This window comes from Notothenia coriiceps, unplaced genomic scaffold (genome assembly GCF_000735185.1).
Source record: "Notothenia coriiceps isolate Sejong01 unplaced genomic scaffold, NC01 NC01_scaffold00017070, whole genome shotgun sequence".
NCBI classification, from domain to species: Eukaryota; Metazoa; Chordata; class Actinopteri; order Perciformes; family Nototheniidae; genus Notothenia; species Notothenia coriiceps.
In genome coordinates, this window is record NW_011349771.1 from 255,741 (window position 1) to 275,069 (window position 19,329).

The following is a 19,329-nucleotide window of genomic DNA, read 5'->3' on the forward strand; positions in this document are numbered from 1 at the left end:
CCCCCCCCCCCTCTCCTTTCAACTCACCGGCTAAAGGATCCAGGAAGCATGTGTCTTTGGTGGCTTGTTCCTTCCCCTCGAAGGTGGGATTGTCTATGCCCACCTTGGGGTTCTGTGCCAGCTTCTTGAGCCGTAGTGAAGCGTTGGGGTCGATCTCATGCTTCCCCCTGCTTTCCTCCTCCCTCCTCTTCCTCAGCTCCTCCTGGTAGTGCTGGATCCTCTCCATGTGGGCGCTGCAGCGGGGAGATTTGACGATGCTGCTCTCCTCCGCCGGACAGTCCACGGCCCTCTCCCTGTGGCTCATGGCCTGACCAGAGGCCTCTTGCACATAACCGTTCATATGGGAGGTGATCATCCCAGCAGCTCAAACCAGCCCGGAGTTTACTGAGGTCTGCCCAGGTGATCCGAAGCACTGCTCGATACAGAGGCCATAGCACGCCAGCGGAGGATGATCTTTCTGTGATCTGTCATCCTGAAATAAACAAAGAAGGAGTTCAAATAGATTTCCTTTTTTTTTAAATGTTCATTTACTCTTACTCTAAAAAAATAGGTATCTCTAAAAATTCTGCACTTTTTTTAATAAGCAACATTTAGAAAAAGATAAAAAGACTACATTTTTTTGGTCCGTTGTATTTATTGCATTCTTAGAAAACTATAAACCGAATATGCACCAGTTTGGCGATTGACGATCCTGAAGAGACTGCAGAACTCTGGGGCCTTGGTGACCAACACAATCTTTTTAAACTGTGCCACGGAGGTTATGTTTTTGGTTCAAATTGTTTGTCCGTCTGTCTTTTTTGCGGCAGGATTACTGAAACCCTACTGGCCCACTTTTCAGGAAATGCAGTGCAGCTCAGGGAAGGAAGCCAAGGACGAAGTCATTGCGTGTGGGAGCGGATTACCCCTGGGGCAGACTTCTGTTTTCTGATTGCCATTTTAGTTTTTATACACTTTAAAAAAGGCAGTGAAGGGTTAATCTGGCTTTATTTTAATTTTATGAGGTTTATTCATTTTTTTATCTATAAAAGTCTATCAGAGAAAAATCCTCATTATTATGACTAAAGCTCCATTCTCTTAATATTTTTGACAGTGTAAATGTATTATTATATAGAGTTTGTTTAAAAGAACAAGTCCTACTTACTTTGTTATACTTGGTTTTTGTCTCTGGCTGTTGATCAAGGCCAACATTTACTCCTAATCTTCTGATCTATCGCACGGCTAATCTTACTCGTACATGGAAAGCTCTCTGGCCTTCGTCACCTGAAATCCCTTCAGTTCAGCATCATGCAGCCACTCGCTCGGGTACACCTGTCCCCGACGGTTCCATCCTCATGAACAGCTTAATCAAAGTCCGAAGCCAACGCCCGGATGCCCGGATAAAGATCCTGTGTTCTAATTTGAAGCCTGACATACAATTACTACTACCGGATCTCCTATCATTGTTACGCAGATGGATTATAATCTATTTTAAGGTTTAAGGTGCAGAAGCAAATGAAGTATGACTGGAAGAGTTTACTTGGAGCTTATGTTTATTCAGTCAGTGGGAAAAGACAGAAAATCCTGTTGCAAGAACAATCATTAAGTAAGGAGATATTAGCTTATGGTATGCAGGGGTTTAGGTAAGGCTCCCTTTCTCTGGACCATTTATTTCTTAAAAAAATACACACCTGTATGCATATTTCCTGGAACCTCAATTGTGAAAAATAATAATAACTTCTGAACATTTAGAGACACTTTTCTGAGTGCATGGGGGAAAATCTGCACGCATGGAAAGGATAAACAATGGCTGGACCAATCCATGTCATACAGTCAGTCATAGACACAAGTCACCTGTTACCTCATGGCAGCCCTCCCCCTCTTCTACCTACTTCCCATAGCTAATTACATTTGGCAGATCTATCCCCCGGCCCTTGGAAGAAGCTCCCAAACCCCTCCCCTGCACAAGCATTTAGCTCTGTTTAGAGCGGCGGAGTATGGCCGACAAATAGGAGACTGCCAGCGGGCCATCTGTTCCTGTGGGCTTAATTAAGCCTGGATCTCATGCCCTACTCAGCTCAGTGGCCACCACAGTACTGGGAGGGATGCTGGGAATAACAGGGGGGAACTGGGTACAAGATGGAGAATGAATGGAAGTGCACAGACCAACCTAGACACGGCAATATGAACATTTTGGTGTGAGATAGGTATATGGTACAAGTTTTCAGCCACTGCAAGACTCCAGAGATGAGTCAAATTGATGCAAATTAGCTAAACGTGTCATGTGATGTAAAATCAGAGAGCAACAGTTAAGGTCAAATCCAGAAAGCTGCAAACTGATCAGTCTGAGGTTACATTGGAAGGCCAAACATATTAAATACAAACTAAAATAATACAGCCACAAACTAAGAAAACATAAAGTATATCTGTGAAGTTCAAGCATTTACAATAGAGTATAAGACTATAATTACATAGGCATGTCCTAAACTGGAAAACTTCTTAAAACTATTGTATAAAGACTATATACAAGCCAATCCTTCTACTATAGGAATACAGATTAAGATGTACTGTCCCAGATGGAGACTTGATTTAGCAACCAGTACAACACAGACACAAGATATACAAGACATACTTTATTTTATGAATTACTGCTATTTCTTGGGATATCCACCCCTTTTTGTCATGACAACAGCATAAATGTAGACTACTCTTTAATCCTTAAACAGAGTAAATAGATCCAAATTCCTCTCAGTGAGTTATTGATTTTAGAATAAGGTCAAAAAGGTATTTGTATAAATGTTAATCAGTTACAGCTCTCAAAGAAGTAGTCTTTTGTTAGTGCTACTACAATTTGTCCACATAATAGTACGTTTATCACTGAGAGTCAGCTGAGTTTCTGTTGGTTAACCGCCCCCACCATCAGATATATCTCTGGCTAAAATTAGCTACATGCAAACACATCCTGAGGGTGAAACCAGAAAACATGTTCATACATTAATCATAGCTCTCTGTGCTTTAAAACTAGCGGCTGCTGGCTTGGCTTGAGGTAACGGTAAATAAAGATGTTTCAATGAGTCACCAAAGGCATTACAGAGTCTTTGTGTAGAAGTAATTATCGGTTTCTTGGTACATCACAACATAGCCATGATGATGCTGCACATTCATACACACCAGCAAAAACAGATTTAAAAACACCTTGTTGCTATTTTACTGCAAAATACTCGACTTATATTAACAACGGCAATCAGGATAACTGTTAGCTTAGCATCCGGGTACCGCTAACTGCGTAGCTTAACGGTAAAGTTAGCTGTCCCGTAACAGACTTACCACTTTACAGACAGCAAGTTGAGTGGCTTTAAGCACGAAGCAGCTACTCCTTTATAGTCCAAAGCTCTGGGAATGTTTTATTCACACAGATGCGGTGAAGTGTCCCCCGGTGCTCTCAGCTCCGCGCTCAGCCACAGTGAGTTTAGTCCGGGTTCAGTCGGGACACTTGTGGCCATCGCTGTGGAACTGCTGTTTTGCGTCGTCTCCCTGGCAACACTGCGGCTCCACAGCACCCCCCTCAGCCAGACACGGAATTACCTCACCTCCCCAAAAAGTGGGCTGCTCCAATACATTCCCTTTTTTACATTTAATTAGCTTTTAACCAAGGCGACTTACAATAAGTGCAATAAACAATATAACTCAGAACAAGAAACATACAGGTTTATTCGCTTAAAGAAAGCCAAAACCACTGATTTGTTTTCATGGGCTAAACCCTTTGAGTGCTACATTTTGTATTGCTCTCAACAGAAACCAATGCCTTTTGCAGGTGAAACATGCTTAACATATTATTCTTCACAACTGTAAACAACAGATACACTAAACATGTTTTATACAGTGATGAAATGTAACAATTAGTCAGATGCTATTTTGACACACTTGTATTATTCCTGCTGTGTAATGCATGTAGCCAACAATGATCATCCTGCATTTCTTATGAAACCACAAAATGCTTGGAAGATCTCTTGTTACCCTGTCAGTAATAACACACATGCATGTTGCCATTGAGAGTATAACACATTCACTGTTATTTTCAACAATCGTCTTCACACTGATCCCCTAACATCCCATCAATTTCATACACATTCACATAGATTAATTCAACTAAGTTCATGTCACAGCATTAATCATCAGCAACTAATGGGATCTACTGTCATTCTACCTGGCAGAGCAGAACAGAAATGGTCTAATCTCATACAGCCACAGAAATATCTACACCAAAGCCTGAGGCTGCCTTTTCCTGCTGTATTTTCTATTAGGTTAATCCCTTTTGACACTTCTGTGCTTAACCTCTCTTCCTCATTAGGATAACTCCTGCCAGTTCCCGATTCTTAAATACTTACCTTCCTAGAAAGAAAGACAGCTAAAATCCCCTTTGCTTTGCAGCGCTTCATTCAAATGCAGCTGTTTTTTCCTTGTTCGTCTAAGAAGCTTTGGTGGAAAGTACCCACTGCACACATTTCCATTCATTTTGGGACTTTTGTTCATCTTAACTTGTCAAATATATTCTTTTTTTAACTCTGAAGGACTCAAACAGTCATTTCAATTAAACCAAAAGAGAATTCTAGAAATGAAATAGGTCTTTGGTAGAGCTGTTAACAACTCAAAGAGAACAACCCAAAACAGGACAAGGAACCAAACCTGACCCTGCTTTTTTGTAAAAAGTCAAGAAAAATAAAATTCCCTTTTAAATAAATGTGGTGGAGTAGAAAGTACACAATTTCCCTTCGAAAAATAAACAACTAGAGATATAATGTTGCATAAAATGGAAATATTCATGTCAAGTACCTCAACATTTTATGTATAGAATACAAACTATAGTGCAGTAGTTACAGTAGTTTCTTTCCACCAATGCAAAGGAGGGAAAACGTTCATATTAATGCAGTTAAGCACATTCCCATTGGGAACTGACTCCACATGGACCGGTGGGTAAGGAAAGTAAGACCATTGCTCATTCATTCATAATTCACGGACTTTCTTTAACCTCAGGCTATCAAACTTAGTACCAAAGAAGAAAATCACTATTTTTTTCTTTCGATATATTTTATTAAAAAAGGAAAACCAACAAGAACTTTTTTACATAATGATCAAGGATTTTTATTATCTTAGTCTCTTTCATCAGTTTCATATCATTACAGAAAATGTTATAGTACAGCGTTGTTCAATGTCTCCTCATTGCTTAATAATTTCCGTAGGAGTGCTGGTCACATATATCTGTACAATATGGTTCTCTTTTTTTCTGTACATTTTTTGTGAAGTTGGTTAAAAAGGCTGTCAGCACTTAAAGAAGCTGTTTCTTTTCTTTCATTTTTTATTCTTAAATATTTGATCAAATAAAAGATTATTTTTCCCAGGTTAAGCCTGCCCCTGGGGGGGGTTAGGGCAGGGTTTACACCCGGTCACCGTGAATATAAGGAAGCTTCAGGGTCTGGGCAGACTGGGGTGTGCCCCCCCCCACCTCCCCATCCCAACATCACCTCTTCCCTGCCCAGGCATTTGGCACTGCGCACATAAACAAGACTCACAAGATAAACAACAAGCAAAGCTCTTTGTGAAGCCAATATGATGCATACTAATGAGAGAAAAACAGAAGTGTCACCTTGATAGGCGCTCAAAAGAGGAAGTGGTCTTGATGTGCCCCCTCTTCCTTGTAGCTGAGCACCGTGGGAAATCTGGAGTCTTCCTCAATGTTTTCGTCATTTTCAAAAAACAGATTATTTTTTTCCACTAAAGATGAGAAAATAATAATTTTCTTTTTTTGTCCTGGCAGGCACCTACAGCTGTCTATTAAAATGCTACTGCTATAGATAAGGTCTAGCATTGAACACACAAAGCAATTGCAATGAAAGGAACGAAGTTGCCTTAATATAATAATGATAATAAGAAGAATAATGATAATAATAATAAGAATAATCATAATAATATATTACAGAATAAATCTCTTTTTATAATTAGATTTTTTCATTAAAAGTTATATTTTCTTTGTTTGAAATACTATAATCTTTTTTAAATTAATTTTTTCATATGTATCTAGGTTGTGATCAAGATGTTGACTATACCTCAACGTTATCCAAATCAATAAAAACTAGCTGTGCCGTTGCATATTACAGAATAGTCAATGATATGTGGACATGCACCGTGAACCACCCATTCCAACCCTCGCTATATAACGCCGACGCTCCGTCCCTCTGTGATGACATCATAGCCGGCCGATGACCATGACGTCAACCACCTCGCCCTTGTGCAGCTCCACGTATTGCTCTGTTTTTGGAGGTAGCATCAGGAGCCCGTTAGCACTGCGCATGCTCATCAGCCTGCTGCTCACCTGGTTCCCTGTAGCAGAGAGACAACAGAAGACTTTATAGCAGGACCCATAAAATACATTTGTATTTTTGTGTTTAATCCCATCATACTGACATGTTTAATATGGTCACACATTTGATCAAGTTTTGCAGTTTGACAGTTTCTCCATCCGTCAATGTATAACTGTAAACATAAAGAAACTACCAAGGCCAAGTGCTGTAATCTGTAAATGCAGGAAACCTAAGGTGTAAGTGGTATAAACAAATACTTACAGTGTCTATATACATTTTTATTATTTCTGTCCCAAAGAACACTCTGAAGTTGCATCGGTCATTATAACTAAAGTTAGAACTTTTAACATAACTTTTCATACAAACAAAATCCCCAAAATACACAACATATTTGCATGGAAAAAAACTTGAGGCTCGTGTAATGAAGAAACTACAGTTCAGTGAATGTATTCTTTGTAATATTGAGTATTTTTGGGACTTATAGTTAACAAAACGGGAAATAGAAAGCCTTGCTTAATATAAGGTGTTCTTCAAGCTAGGCATTGGTCAGTTATTGCCTGTTGGTTTGTATATTTACCTAAATTAGGAATGCCTTAGTTTTCTTTCCATAGTTGTATGCACCACCCCATATTAAGAATTCCTGTTTCCCATAACTAACTAAAGAGTACCTGTCCGATCAGCCATCAGAACCACATATTTCATCCAGCTAACAGTTTTATTTTTTATTATTCTAACCTTGGATTGCTTGCTTGGCACAAAGCGCTAGATTAACAGTTATGCAACCAAGTTAGTGAACCGTATAAGCCTGATCCAGAACCAGAAGTGAGGCGTTCCAACATAATTGGTACCTGCTGTGGTTGAGGTACCTGTGCTCTGTGCCCACGGCAGAGGCTCCTGGTGATGCCATGTCAGAATGCAGCGGTGGTATTCAGGGCGAGGGTCTAACTTCACATCACAAGACAACTAGAGAGAAAACAAACAACGTAAATTATAATGATGCATGTCAACAAGTCATATTCATCCCCGTCGGTACTGTCTGTAATTGAAATAAATGTAATGTAGTGTAGAAATGTATACTACATTTTCTTTTCAGTACCTACTTTTTGATTGTTGTGTTTTATTTGCTTTAATTACTGTATGCTAATTTTATCGAATCCAGTAGTAGCAGTGACAACTCTCCCAACTTATTTGGCAAAGGTAAAGGTTTTTTCTGGATTACTATTCAATTTGGGTATGATGCCATCAGCTGAGGGAAAGGATCTGGCTACATCTGTGCTTCCAGGCCATCGCTCCCCCCACTAAGTGGCAGTAATGCATTCAAGTTGATTTCTAACTGCTTTATAACAGCAAATGATGTAGCACAGCTCTCTGGACAGCACCCATGATGGCAGGGAACCAGACCTCTCACTTGATGACGCTAGTTTGGGACACAAGCTGTGGCTGTTCAGTTTGTCTGATATTATTAGTTTCTTTCTTTACACTTATGCATATTCATGACCAGGGAGCAGGCCTTTAGGTCAGTGCGAGGCGTGTTTAGTTCCTTCAGTCGTCATAAATATGTATCAAGCGGTTGATGAAATTAGTATCAAATCATGAGTCAGGATGCAGTGTACTGGAATGATTCACCCTGAAACCTTAGTGCACATATAATTGTAATGTTCCCATATTTAATGTTTCCTCTCTGTTGCAGGTTGTTCCTTTCTTGACCGTTGTTCATGTTTCATGGTTAAACAGAAAACCCTCTTCTTCCACCAGCAGTGCCTCAACAGATGGTGAACTTTGACATTTTGTGTCTCGGCCAGAGAGCCAGGCTTCCCTGGTTTCCCTGTGCATCCTACCCTCGCTTTGATGATGGTTGGCCTAGGGTCCAAAATGCCCTGCATCTTCCTCAAGGCAGGGATGACAAAAAGATTACAGGTGACAACAGCGGACACGGGGTTTCCTAGGACGAACGGACGGACAGAGAGAGGACGCAACAGGAGAGAAGAGGGAGAGAAATATATGAGTGACACCTCTTCAGAAACAGTGGACTGAATCTCTCTTTCTCTCAACTTCACACACTACCTGGGAGGGCAAAGATTAGTTTGCGAGCACCGTCCATGTCCATGGTGGCAAATGTTGTTGGTAAACTGAAAAAGAAAAAGAAACATGTGATTTTTTATTTAAACCATTATAATAAATCTTGAATCTCACATTGTTTAACTTGAAAAATTACAACTTCATTTTTAAATATTAACATGTTTTGATTCCAGTGCTGTAAAAATCTACATCTGAAATGTCAATTTGAATTCCCTGTTAAGCATGTGATAACTGTTGTGCTGCATGAGTATAACGTTTATTTAATTTCCTTACCCTGGTTTCATGAAAACACGACCAAAATGGATCTGAGCATGTAGATCAATATCCAGCACCTGCTTAAGATAGTCCTAAAAGGAAATTGAAAATACAAATGTTTAACAACACAAAAGAGCCATACATAAAAACATGGGGGAAAAAATTATCTAAAATTATTTGTGGATACTGGATATTAACATAATCAAGTAGATACAAATTAAGTTACATACAATGGGAGTGTATTATTGTTACCGTATCAATCTCATAAATAAGTCAACCCAGTCAACCCAAGAAAATATATTTTAGTTTTGGTTGTTTTTTACAATTTGAAATAAAGGCTGTTGTTTCCCCCTCTCACCACAAGGTGTCAGTAAAAGACAGCGTCATGATAAAATATTTGCAGTGCCATCACACCTTCTCTCCCATGGACACTCCGCCTGAGGTGATGATGACATCAGCACGGCTGATGCCTTCATTCAGAGCGTTGAGAAGGTCATCGGGGCTGCAAAAACACACACACACACACACACACACACACACACACACACACACACACACACACACACACACACACACACACACACACACACACACTTATGCTAACAGCCAAATATAGAACTAGTTGTGGACGACGTATAGGAGACTGATGAACACTATAATAACAAGTGTAGTAGGAACATGAAGGCGTACTTGTCTCCCACGATGCCCAGGTTGATGGTGGGGTAGCCGTGCTCCTGGATGGTGGCCAGCAGGGTGGAGCGGTTGCTGTCCCTGATCTTCCCAGGATGGAGGTCGTCTTCTGGGTTCAGCAGCTACCAGGACACATGGGGAGGAATTAAACATTAGAAACACTACTTATACATTCAACATCCGTCGTCTTTTAGGGTCAGTGTAAGTATATTTGGCTTTATCATTATTCAGGAAACGATTTTATCTCTTTTGGTGGCAGTGAGTCTGATGGGCGTAGAAAAAATGAATAGAAAAAATTCAGCTAGACAGGTAGGTTTAAACTCTTGTTGGCAAACATCGCTTCTATTATATTATTACTATATTTAGCTAGTACTTGGCACTAGGACAATAAAGGGATTTCCAGAAAGTGCCAGTGTGAAGTTTGAAAGGATCATTCTGTGTAGCTTGTGCTTTTAGATAGTGCTGGAATAATTAATCGATTAGTCGACCAACAGAAAAGTAATCGGCATTCATGTTAACATTTAGTTCATTGCTATATTATTAATAAAAAAAGGCCATTGATTGATGATTCTGCATCTGGCTTTTCAGATGGATTTTGAACTTTTTACAAGACAATAATTACTTTGAAGATGTTCCCTTTGGCTCTGGGAACTTAGTGGTAGATAATGTCTACTGTTTTGTATCATATTTTACCAGTGACTAATCGATTAATTGTAAAAAAAAGAATCAATTGATTATAAACATGGAATGAATATTGAAAGTAATCACAGGCTGCAGCATAACATTCAGACAAATCCAAGAAAAGAAAATGTTAAATCAATGATTTGCAGCCTTTGTAGGAACAACTGCATTATAGTGTGATATGTAATAGCATAATGTATGTCCTTTATTTGCATTCATACATTTTGACCTCCCTACTTTACATGGTAGAACTACAAATCTGAACTTGCCGTTTGTTTGAGGAAAAGGAAAACAAGCATTGCTCAATCTTACAGATATTAAAGAAAAGCAACACCACAAATGAACATGCATCTAGTTCAGCAGGTTCACAGTGGCTTTATGGGCAGACAAGCTGCATACTTTCAGTTGTAAATGCCAGCTCTGCACAGATATTCAGTTTCACCCAAATTCGACATGGTCAATTTAACATTGCTGCAGGTAGAGAGTGTTAATGCAAGACACATCCTCTATATAATCAGACTTGCTCAAGGAAGGGGGAGATGAGGACAATAGCACTTCATATTTGGAATGTGGCCATGGAGTAGGTTACTCACGACTGATTACACAATTCAGACATATCTGCACAGTGCCGAGAACAAGGTGTTATGGGTATCTAGAGTCTGCTGAGGATCTCCATGAAAGTTACACACCCAATGAAATTTAAACTGCACCATCAGTCACACAGAGAATGCACAAATATGATCCCAGCGTTAAAAGGAAACCACCTGGTCACAGATAAACACATCGTTCACAACTGAAAGCACACATGAATCGGCTGAGTGCGCATTCAGCTCTGAATGTTGTTCTGGTGTCCGCAGTCAAAGCAAACAATGTTGATTGTGCATAAATATGAACGAGGTGTGCTGTCAGAGAAGATGGCACGTTGGAGTTACCTTTAGAAGCTGAGGCTGAAGCTTTTTGGCAAATACAGATACAGTGTGTGAGTGCCAAGGCGTAACATTTCCTGAATTGAATTAAACATTTCAAGACGAAAACATGCACGTTTCTCCTAACCCTCTTACCTCATTTCCTGTGGACATGACGGCCACCACGGGGAATTTCTGCACCTCCACCTCTGTGACTCCCACAGTGGCCAGGAGACCAATCTCAGACGGGCCCATGTGGGTTCCCTTAGCAAGCACACACTCCCCCCGCTTAATGTCATGACCAATGGGCCTATAACAAGGAAGCAAAGTGGATCGTTTAGAGGGAAAGAGAGAGAGAAAGAAAGACTGCACTATGTTAAAACATGTATTATTAGTAAAAATGTAACATAAATACAATTCTGGAGACATTTAGTGGATTTGACCCTACAAAAGGACCATTAGCAACTACATTTCATATCCAGTGTTGAATGCTTCCGAGTTGTTGCATTTCTTTTGTTAAACATGGTCCTAAACTAATCGGGACTTTTCTCCATTCTTTATTCTTTGTTCACTGTGGATGCATTCAGAAAAAACTGCGGTTTCTCCAAGAATTAAAAGTAAAACGGGGCGATCAATCGATAGACACAATATTTCTTTGTGGGTAAAGTATTCCTTTAGGTATATATTTTTATAAAATCCTAATGATCATATGAAAACATCTAATATAATCTCAATTTTTCAGTATGAAAGTGCTTCTTATTTTATTTTTTATATTTATTTATTTTTTGATAGTGCTTCTTATAAGAGGCACTTAACAATACTAACCAACACAATAACACACTGACCTGATGTCCTGCCCCGGGCGAGCCTGGACGAGGATTCGTACTTCCAACTCTTCTGTGCCCTGAAAGACAAACCAGCCATCAGATCTATCAAAAGGAACACAACCAACTATACAAGCCCAAATTCATTGTGTATTGTGCTAATCTTTGGGCTTAACCTATTCTCAGTGACATCTAAAACTATTATAATCCATTTTCAGCTGCTATGGCATTGGTATAGAGACTCTAAATAGTATCTGCATTTGTTGGTGAATGTAAAACACAAGCCAGTGATGCCCTTTATGATGGGCTGCATTAACCACAATTTGGGCGTCTTCCTGCCTCTTCATTGGAGGAAAGAGCAGAAGTCAGACTCACGTCTTCAGACTCGCGGAGCAGCTCGGTGTCTTCCACCTGCACTACAGCGTCGGCCCCGCATGGGATGGGGGCCCCCGTCGTCACCCTCATCACCTGGCCGGGCATCACTGTGTGGGTGGGCTGCAGAGACACACAGAACAAAGCATTATGGTTTATCCTTTAACTTATAGCATATCATTTCATTTTTTGAAGCATGTGTTCTGATTTTCTTCAATATGAGAAGTGGAGGTAGTCAATAAATCTCTGTAGCCTGCTCTTGTCTCAGAGGTTTAATCTGTTTTATAGTTTGGCAGGACTTTTACTTTTTTTGCCACGCTTTGGGGCAAAGGGCTTTTCATCTCTGCTAAGGGAACACACTGGTGAGCAATTACAGCTGGCCAAGGCGTGAGGTGAAGGACAAAAGTGAAGTACTTTATTTTCATACACAGGTTGTGTGGGTGTTTGCGTGACAGGGACTGTGTGTGTGTGTGTGTGTGTTGGACTTTTTTTGTGAGCTAGAGAAAGCATGTGTGTCTAAATTGTCAACGTGGGCGCGGACCTGCTCTCCAGCTTGGGACTCTCCGATGATGAAGCGGTCGCCTGGGCCGTCAGCCGCTAAAATAAAAGAAAGATTTAATAGCATTACACACATGTACAGCTAAAAACGTGTGTGTGTGTGGTAGGAGTGTGCCATTACGTTGAGTCCTTTTATTTCAGTGGGAAAAAGAATGAACAAATCGGAGGAGAAGGAGAGAGAGAGATTTGATGTTGTCTAATTAAACATAATAATGAAAATACACACAGTAATGTCAACGCTTGAAGATCACAGAACCTTTGCATTATGCACTTTTTTATTGAATTCCTTTCCTTCAACCTATTTGTTCTGCTCTTTTACAGACTAAACACACAGGAACAAGAATGAAAACTTATGATGAAACACTAAAAAACACAATTCAAATTTAAATTCCTCCTAAATATTGCGAAATGTCCTTGGAGAGTGAAATATGTGACATGAATATAGGATTACATGCTTCCACAATGGTAATAAAATACAAGTCTCGCACTGTTTCCCTTTTGAAACACTTGGAAAGACCAAGTGGACAAACAAAATCTGTTATTGTTGTGATTTTTCAGAAATTGACACAATCCAAATGAGAGTTTTCCAACTCATGGATCCAAATCTGGGGGTTGAGAAAAAAATATTGTGCTCTGGTGAAACTACTAGGTTATTGGGTCCTACCGTACACAAAGCCTAGGCTCTAAAATCTCTTAAATCTACACATGTAAACCTCGGCAGGCGCCAGGCCCTTAGGACAAGATTCATTTCATCCAGAGAGACCTGTGGTGCTCTGCTCCTCCATCAGCAAGAGCCAACAGCAGATGTTACATGCAAGAGTTTCTGAGCTGCCTGGAGCTAGCAAGCTGCCACCCTGCTCTCCAGGTTAACAGGCCCTCGATGCTTTAAGGATGCTTAGCAACTGTACGAATTCAACTATGACTGGACGCTGCAGGGGAAAAAACCCTGTCTCTCTTGCCACTTATCTCCACCTGGCAGCTATGGAGGACAGCCCCCTCCATGTCCCACAATGCAATGCCTTATTCTCCCCTCAGCTCACGTTGGCAGAAGAAGCCCTCACAGGCTCCTGAGGCTGTTCTCCACTGTGTCCTGCTCCTCTCTAACCAGCACCATCAGTGCATTTGTACAGGAGGAGAGACACTGGGTAGTTCTCCAGCTTTATCTATGTTGTTACTTCTGAAGAAGCTGAAGCTGGATTAGGTTCACCAGTGATTGGTTACTTGAGTGTTAGGTCACATGTCAGGACCGTGTTTCATGCTACCCTCTATTATCCTTAAGTTAAATTATTCTCTTCATTAGATCTAGGACCAATTGTATTTCAGTGGTGTGTTACATTTCAGCATACACTAGTAAACTTACAATATAACAAGACAAGATTAAACATATTTGGTTCCAATGTGTTTCATAACTTTTTCTCCAGTTAATTAGGCATTAAAAATACCTTAAAACGGCTTATTGTTGAATGAAACATTGTGTTTTATATTTTAATTTAGAGAACCGTCATTGTATCAAATGAGCAGGACATCACAACAATCTGTATATTGTATTTACTTATAAGAAAAAAAAGGATTTATAATAGTTTTTACAACAGATATAGAATATACATTTTTATATTCTCTGATTTTAATTTATTTTACTCTATATCGATGGACCATTGCACACCAAAGCAAATGTATTGGCGGACTTCATTTACTTTATTTATTTTTACGGCCCTTAAAGTGCTTTACACATAAATGTATTATATGTGAAAACCTTCCTTGGCAATAAAACTAATTATTATTTTGATTCTGAAATAAACAAAAAAAGACTACATTTGTTTGTGGCGGGGCAATTTCTAAAGATTTGAAATTCCAGGCAGATTTTCTGGCTAACCGAGACTCCTCTGCTACTAAAAACGACTAGTATCAGCACATCTTGGTCTACATTATTTCAGCAGAACTCAGAACTGACCCCAATGCCAAATCTGAGACTGACGGGGACATATTTCAAATCAGCTGGCACAATATATACGGTTCTTACCTCTCACAGCATAACCATCCTTGACAGAGGCAGGGAAGGGTGGCAGGTTGTCTTTGGCATAAACGTCCTGAGCCAGGACTCGACCCATCCCATCTGTGGGAGGGGGGAAGAAGGGGAAGAGGGGGGAGAGGGGGGAGGACATGAGTATGAGAAGGGGAGGAGAAGCTGGGACCGTGCTTCTGATTCAGATCGAGATACAGCGTGGCATATGTGCGAGAGGTGTGTGTGTGTGTGTGTATATATGTGTGTGTGTTTTAAGAGAGACAGAGTGGGACACCACACGCACAAACACACACACACACACACACACACACACACACACACACACACACACACACACACACACACACACACACACACACACGCACATAGAGACACACACACACACACACATGCAAACCCACACACACACACACACACACACACACACACACACACCATTTCTGTTTCAGCGTCACTAATTCACATACAACAAGTGCTGCTATCCAAATCCCAAAAAAAAGCCAGACAACTTAAGAACACCTGTGTAGGCAGAACAGAGACTCTGCATATAGACAATAGCTCAGAGAGAGTGAGGGAAGGAAGGAGAGAAAGATGGAGGAAACAGAGGCAGAGTGGGTGGAGGAGAGAAATCCTGACACTAGAAATACCTTAAGCTGCTATGTGGCTATCTATAGCATTTCTCAGCGCCTTTATGCTGTGATTATGTGGGAGTTAATATGGAGATCTAAGCTTTGATATCAATGAAAATAATGTGCATGTACACCCACACACATGCATACACACATCATGTCAAAGACAGTCATAACGAGTGGTTGTAAATGATATATCGACGTTGTAGAAGAAGACACACATGACTATTTGTGTCCAATCCTCACAGCTTGTTTTTCTTTAAGTCAACAGCATTTCACCTGTGTGTATTTTCGAGCTACTCCGTCCAAGCTGCTGTTCAGACAACGTGTTCAAACCAGTGTGTTGAAGCAGAGGATTGACTAAAAATAGAACAGAGGTTTTACTGAAGCTGAAATATGTGTTTGATCAGATGCTTTGAGAAACATCACATGAAGAAGGGCCAAGGGTTTTAAAAGGGTTTCATAACGGTGAATACATCTATGGACTTTGTGACATAACTCCTCCACATAACATGCTGGTAAAAACAATATGACATTTTAGAAGACTGTGAAAGTATATGCATGTGAACGAGGGAGGCGTGTGGTGCAGTGGGTTGTGCGTTGGTGTTGGGATCAGGGGGTCACAGGTTCAAACCCCACTGCAGTCAGCATGTCGTTGTGTCCCTGAGACACTTCACCCCAAATTGCTCCTGTGAGGATTGTCCACAGTATTGAGTATGTAAGTCGCTTTGGATAAAAGGTAACAAGTGACATGTAATGTAATGAACCGGCACACACACATTTTGGGAAATATGCTTATTGCCCATTTCCCATGTCTAAATGGTGCTTTTGCATTTAGTGTACAGACATGAGAGTGGTATTAATCTTCTATTCTTGTTTTCGTTAAGAAAATCAAAGTGTATTTCCAAGAAATGTAATGTTTTATGTGACTGGACAGATTTGAGGTATTTAGCATTACACTGTGTTATTGTTCTTTAATTATATTACCCAACAAAACCTCCTGAAGGATACAACAGTAAAAGAGTGGCATTCAATACTGAATAATATATAAAAAAGAACATTATGATGATGTAATAAGAGATACGTTAAATGCAAAAAAGCAGCTTAAGCACCAATGCATGTATAAACACATGCACACACTCCCAAGCACACATCCATGCACACCTCTCTAAATCCAGCAGGGGAGCTGCTCCAGCTGTTGTCTCTCTAAATATTTCATCTCTCATATCCCATCTTCCTCTCCTCCTCTCCCCACTGCCTTCCTCCCAGCTGTGCTCCTGCAAATCCTACAACTCTCTCCCCTCTCAAGGAACATGAAACATGACTTTACACCCGGGAGAAGAAAGAGAGTTCCTTCTACCATCATTGATCTAGACGTCATGTGTGCCGCCGCAGGGTGTTCGTGCCCCCAATCTGTGCTACCCCTTCTTCTGAGATGAATTAAAGAGTGTGTGTCTCCGTCTCTGGCCCTCAGCCTGGCTCGGTGTCACTGAGGCCACGCTGCCAGAAGGCTGACGAGACCCACGGGGGCTAAACTAACTTCCCTGTGTATGTTTGTATCTGTTTAGACATGCAATTCATAAAACAGAATATACCTACAGAGATACATTAAGCAATCAATTCCATCTTGAATGAGGCTATGAATGACTGAATACTGTTTCCATTTTCTGTCACTTTATTCTATTCTAGTTAAAATATGTGTGTTCTATGTGTGTTTAGTGGCTGCCATGCACTTTTTATTGTGCAACCCTGTGTGTTAAAATGACTAATTAAGGAAACCTGTGGATTATTATAAAAAGTATACAAATTTAACCTGCAACAAAACCGTGTGATCAAAAAATAATACAAATATGTGTAAATCATATTTCCATTTTCAAACTGGATGAGAGTGAACTAAAGCATTTGTAGACTTTTAAACTAAAGAGACACTAAAATGCTTATTCTGTTGAATATTCTCTGTTTGGTTTGTCACTAAATGCGACCCTTTCCACATACACATGTCCATATTTTTATTTATATCAATTAAAGCGTCATTAAAGACACTCTGTTCCATGAACTTTCTCAACAAAAGCAAACAACGAAGAGACGCCCAATGCAGCATTTAAAATAGTCTTGTCAATGTTGTGCAGCAGCAAATGCAAATAAAATATGAATCTTAAGGAATTGGTTGCATTTTATTAGCCGTGTAGCCAAGAACAGTTATGTGTGCGAGCATTTTGCTGTCAGTGTGAGTGACACCAAGGCATGCAGACTGCTGATTCAGCGAGGAGTCCAGTTGTGGACAGAGAGAGTTTAAAAGCTGTCATGTGAACTTAGCGAGTGTGTGTTGCTGCATCCATCTGAAAGGTGCGACACATCGACATCCCAGCATGCCGAGCGGCTGCTGTCAGCAGACATCATGGGAAAGGGAACTGGAAATGCCACGGGGCAGGTGAACTATTTACGACGTAAAACTGTCCTCCTCACCTCTGTAGTTGATGATCTCAGTGCCCAGGACGGCGGTCATCTCCAGCACAGTGATGAAGGCCTTGTCCATGGAGGTGAGGGGGAAGGGGGACATGCGGTGCCTCCGGGCCACCTTGGTGATGTCCACTGCACTGTGACCTGGGGAGACAGGAGACATTACACACACTGTCAAAAAATCACAAAACAGGAACATTATAACTGTTCAAAATGACTCACATTCAACATAAGCATGCAGTACAGTGTAGACCCTGACATATATTGGGAGGGTATCAATATTTGAGAAAATCTGATCACAGAATATAAACTTATATTCTTTTTTTAAGCACATTACATTTTTAATATCGGGCATCTGAAATAGTTTTGACCAAGATTGCTTCCAAATGACCTCAAAAATATATTTGATGTACCGGAATTTAATGAAACTTATCCACTGACATTATGACAAAGTTTTAATTATCTTCAGCGCAATAATACAGAGAAATACATTCCATACTTAAACTTCACTTTATGAATGGTTATCATTGTTCCCAATCATTTGCAGGTTTGGATAAAACTAATGCACACGCTATGGACATTAGTTTTTATTTTAAGGACACTAAAGTGTGTCAACATTTACACATATACACACACATTTGGATAAGAAGTCTAAATGTAGTGCATTCGTTAGAAAACCGAATGATTTCAGACATAGCTCCAAACCCCAAGCTTTGAACGGAAAAAGCCCAGCCTAAATCAGAGAACACGCTCCCCTTTTAAGCATTTTAATTCTTAAATAAGACGGTTTGAAAGTTAAGAGGAAGATAGAGCGGAGGGAGGGAACTCTGCAGGGAATCAATCCAGAGACAGTGCAGCCTCCAAAGGCAAGGAACTGAACCACTCAACTATCTCTGGAGACAGAATCTATATTTTAGGAATTTTCTTTTGGCCCAAGAGCTACAAAAAAAGTTTTTAAAAATCTACTAAGAGATCAGAACTGATTTGGGCGCATTGGGTTTGCGTCTGCAGCAGAGGTCGAATTTGAAGGGATATGATAATGCACACATGCAAAATAAACACATTTAGAAATAAATATATGGACTCATGTATTCCTCCAGTGCATGTGTGCAATTACACAACTGAAACACCATGAGGTGAAGAGATAGTCCTGTTTGTTTGCAGAATGTGTGGAACCAGCAGGATGGTAGAGGTGCTCGACAGCAGCTATGTTGGCCTAATAATAACTCTCTAATAATTCCAAAGGTAAAAGGAACAAAGCAAGGTGTAACTAATATGTAATCTGCTCTCTCTCTCCCCCCTTCTCTCTGTATCTTGCTCTCCCTCTGCCTCACTGCCTCACAGCGAAGAATAGACGCTGTGCTTTGATTTCCCTTGACCCAATTTCTCTCCTTTAAACATACACTTACGCTTCAGCAGCATATTCTGATGCTCAACATGAGGCTTAACAACCTCTGGCAAAACACCGCGCATGCACGCACGCACGCACACACACACACACACACACACACACACACA

General features: G+C 40.4%; 2 protein-coding genes across 9 annotated transcripts in view; both read right to left on the reverse strand.

Moving 5' to 3' along the window:
• The window catches only part of pals1b (protein associated with LIN7 1, MAGUK p55 family member b), a 16,411-nt gene extending 12,909 nt beyond the window's left edge, over positions 1-3,502 (reverse strand). For 2 of the 3 annotated variants that reach the window (XM_010776508.1, XM_010776507.1), the window contains exons 1-2: positions 3,304-3,502; positions 28-472 (exon numbers count right to left, since the gene is read on the reverse strand). In XM_010776508.1, coding sequence (XP_010774810.1) covers positions 28-355 — 328 coding nt within the window. In that variant the 5' untranslated portion in view covers positions 356-472; positions 3,304-3,502. The remainder of the gene's footprint in view (positions 1-27; positions 473-3,303) is intronic. The other variant, XM_010776509.1, reaches the window with a different exon arrangement.
• Positions 3,503-5,965: 2,463 nt separating this feature from the next.
• The window catches only part of gphnb (gephyrin b), a 40,482-nt gene continuing 27,118 nt past the window's right edge, over positions 5,966-19,329 (reverse strand). For 4 of the 6 annotated variants that reach the window (XM_010776515.1, XM_010776514.1, XM_010776513.1 and 1 more), the window contains 13 exons: positions 17,818-17,955; positions 14,720-14,812; positions 12,683-12,738; positions 12,145-12,264; positions 11,791-11,849; positions 11,102-11,255; positions 9,360-9,481; positions 9,084-9,171; positions 8,688-8,761; positions 8,397-8,464; positions 8,174-8,277; positions 7,184-7,298; positions 5,966-6,354 (listed from right to left, as the gene is read on the reverse strand). In XM_010776515.1, coding sequence (XP_010774817.1) covers positions 6,221-6,354; positions 7,184-7,298; positions 8,174-8,277; positions 8,397-8,464; positions 8,688-8,761; positions 9,084-9,171; positions 9,360-9,481; positions 11,102-11,255; positions 11,791-11,849; positions 12,145-12,264; positions 12,683-12,738; positions 14,720-14,812; positions 17,818-17,955 — 1,325 coding nt within the window. In that variant the 3' untranslated portion in view covers positions 5,966-6,220. The remainder of the gene's footprint in view (positions 6,355-7,183; positions 7,299-8,173; positions 8,278-8,396; positions 8,465-8,687; positions 8,762-9,083; positions 9,172-9,359; positions 9,482-11,101; positions 11,256-11,790; positions 11,850-12,144; positions 12,265-12,682; positions 12,739-14,719; positions 14,813-17,817; positions 17,956-19,329) is intronic. The other 2 variants (XM_010776511.1, XM_010776512.1) reach the window with 2 other exon arrangements.